The following is a 3,599-nucleotide window of genomic DNA, read 5'->3' as shown; positions in this document are numbered from 1 at the left end:
CCTCGTTCAAGCAGGCGCATAGCCAGTACGCTCTTTCTATTCAATTCAAAATAACTGGATATCTTTCCCACTGCGGGCGGTGAAGCAACAGAAGTGCAGTAGTTGCATGCAACTTCAATTATGGAGACTAGGCCAGCTCTTACATTTTCTGCAAACTGCTATTGTGGACAATAAATTCTGCAATTAAATTTAATTTCTGCAAACTAAAATTCCAGTTGTCAGAATCCAGGACTTCATCACTCTCCTCACTCGAGTCTTCATTGGAGTCACCAGCGCTCTCAGTATCCTCATCTGCAAGTAAGTTCAGATCGCCAGCCAAGGGTTCGCAGCTACGAGACGTGTCAGGTACTCCCAATTGCTCAGAGTCACTTTCAGTTTGAGCACGAGATGCAGACTCGTTTTCTTTCTCCAGATCTCTGCGCTTGGAGCTCTGGAACTGGTTTCTGTAGAAAACACGCTTCTTGGCTCTGTAGTTAGCGGACTATCTCCTCTTATTGCCAATGACCAGAAGACAACAGCTACAGAGAACAGCGGACGCGCCAATTTCCAACTTTTTCTGTACTTCCTTTGACGCGGATTTGCATTTTTTTGTTCGTGCTGACACCGTACCAGTGCTGACCTGCTGACTGCAGAGCGCTCGAGCTAGAGCTGAGTAGATGTACGGGTCGGTACGGGGTAGATCTACAACTAGACAGCCAACACGGCACACACACACAAGTACAAAGAGCTGGCGCTCTTGGCACCCTCCGCGATCCACGCAGTGAACCGGAACGAAGATTGATCGCGCTTGCGAACTGCATTCAAAGTGGAGATCAGCTGATTTTTTACAAATTCGCAGTGGGAGTTGGTTTGAATTTTTAAAATTTCCCAACCGTCGTGTTGTTTACCGCATAAAAAATTACACCAGCGGAAAGTTCATCACTTCAGGAGGAAAATGAGCCGGATATGGCCTCATTCTGACAACTTTCGTTTTTTGCTCCTTTTTTTTAATAATATACTACGCAGATCTACACGTAGATCTACATATGTTCTCCCTGATTCTGACTGTTTATCTACTATTCTTGCTATAAATTATTATAATACTGTAGTGCCGAGTGCTGCGCTAAAGATATACATGTACCAGTAAGTCACCAGATCCCCTGGTACAGTCCCTGGCGGAATTGGCTCAGCCAGGCGGCTGGCCACCACCGGGTCCATCAAACTAGCAAACATAAGATCCACCCTGGTTAGGCTAAACCGAGCATACTATTATGTAGTCTGAACCTGGCAATTTTCATAAGGGTGGTAAATCTACTTATCCTGCTCAACTGGGCTGTCCCCGGGGAAAATTGCGATTCCGCGGCCGCGTTTTTTTCCGCGTTTTTTGCGATTTTTTAAAAGACCGCGTTTTCCGCGATTTTCCCGCGTTTTTTTAACTTTTTTGTTGCACTACACGTACACACAGTGCACTGTTCGGTCAGCAACGTTTCATCTTGGCGGCTTTTTACTCAAATATGACGAGTGCTTACACCAGAGACTTGTAACTGATTGATTTCACTACATACTCCCTGAAAATTGCCGCACATCAATATTATTCACCGCATATTTACCGCAAATTCACCGCAAATTATGCCATATTATGCCGCGTTTTCCCCCCGCGTTTTTTGCGATTTTTTCCGCAAATTCCCTCGGGGACAGACTGGGTCATTTCGTACCACATGCATTACGCCATTTTCCAGACGCGCAAATGTTTGCACATTCGAACATGAATTGCATTTTCGTATTACTTCCACATTGATCCTCTGTTGCCATCCCTCACTAATACTAAAGTGTTGCACAAACAAATCCACACAAGGGAATAACGCACCGGGCACTGTGCAGCCCCTGACCTGCCGAACTGCGATGTTCCCTGGTGCAGTGTGCAAAGATGGTTTTGATTGAGCAGCACTGTTGAACATGCATAAAGGTGGTCAGCATATTGGCTGGTCTAGGCATGAAATGTCATAATGTGCCACAGCCACAGCACATGGCAAAAACAAGACATGAAACCACGTACGCTTGCTGCAACGTGAAATACATCCCGTATTTAAAAATAACCAACACACTGTGTGTTGCATGCATAACGTGGCTAAGAAAGTACACACAAATGACACCCATATATGGGATGAACTGGCCAGCTCATTGGAAAAGCATTCATACTTCGAAGTAACTCCAACTTTTAACAACCGACAGTCCAGTTGTGTTTGATGGAATCCGCCGTAAACCGTACAAGTAGACAAATGCAAAAAAAGGACTTAATCTTTCCAATCTCATAGTGATGAACGGACGGTGTGCCACATGTACACCTACTCTGTACTGGCAATGCAAATACACACACCCAAGCACGTGTGCGCCCGCACACACACACACACACACACACACACACACACACACACACTCCCAATTTCATGTGCATGTGTTCTCAAGTAAACAATATTATTAATTATAGAAAGTCTTATGAAAGTTCTAGGTGTCCAGCTGTCCACAGCTCTCAATGAGCACGGGCTTGCGTGATCCTGCTACACGGGACAGTAATCCTGACTTTACCTCCGGCACACCTGCTACACGGACAATCTTCTTCACAACATCCAGTCCTTCAACAACCTGACCTATGCCAACATTCTTCCCATCCATAAATGGAGCAGGTGATATGGTGATGTAGAATTGGCTGGCATTGGTATGCGGTGCACCACAGTTGATCATGCCCACGATTCCAGCATGCTGATGTTGCACAATATAGTTCTCATCCAGAAATCGTGGACCATATATCGATTCTCCTCCACTTGAACCTCCATGGTGAATGTCACCTCCAACCATGTACACGCCGAACATCATGTGGGAGATTTTCGTATTCTTGAACCACAGGTGCTCTCCTCTCTCCCCTGTACAGAGACATCTGAAGTTCTCAGCAGCCTTTGGAACAATGTCCGAGAACAGCTCGATTACAACGGATCCAGCCGGATATCCTTCAAGAGTAAAATCTAAATAGACTCGAGGCCTTTTGACCTCGGGAAAGATGCCTTTCCATGACTCGCTTACTCCACTAATAGACCGTCGAAATACTGGAGTCTTCAGCGCCAAAAGACCAGGACGACATGCATACCTAAGCATGGTGAGCAAGAGGAGAGATCTTACATTCTAAACAATTGTCAATTCTCCTTTTCAAAAGCATTCAATCATTCATTATTCGGCACAAAACACCAGCAAAAAAATAATTGAGGGCGCGATCGCATGTACTGTTTTGTACATGGCCGGCCATGTGGGCACACACCACGTGCGCACCATGACGGATCTGTATCATGCGCATGCACGCGCATGTGCGTGCCATTGCGCAACGAGGTGTGCGCACGTAGATCTGGTAGCACGACTACAAAAATACGTGCATGATGCATACGCAGATACGGAGGATTAGCAAGACGAAATAATTCGCGTTCGCAAACGCTGGATTGCGAACTTTCGCATTTTTTGTTCGGAAACGTATACTGTAAATCAACTAATTTTCGCTGGCGATTTAAGGGGGGACTATGGTTTCGTGGGGTCAAAAATGAAGTTTCGAAATTCTAACTTTTTGTGCTTGCTAA

The 3,599-nt window shown here is 45.5% G+C and overlaps 1 protein-coding gene across 1 annotated transcript; it reads right to left on the bottom strand.

Annotated features, from left to right (window-relative positions):
* Window positions 1–2,484: 2,484 nt before the first annotated feature.
* LOC135813440 (uncharacterized) lies at window positions 2,485–2,853 on the bottom strand. Its single transcript, XM_065326536.1, has one exon. The coding sequence runs from the start codon at window positions 2,851–2,853 to the stop codon at window positions 2,485–2,487; it is 369 nt and encodes a 122-aa protein (XP_065182608.1).
* Between the last annotated feature and the right edge of the window lie 746 nt (window positions 2,854–3,599).

This window comes from Sycon ciliatum, chromosome 4 (assembly GCF_964019385.1).
Source record: "Sycon ciliatum chromosome 4, ocSycCili1.1, whole genome shotgun sequence".
Lineage (NCBI taxonomy): Eukaryota > Metazoa > Porifera > Calcarea > Leucosolenida > Sycettidae > Sycon > Sycon ciliatum.
Note: the sequence above shows the minus strand (reverse complement) of the source record. Positions and strands in the feature narration are given on the sequence as shown.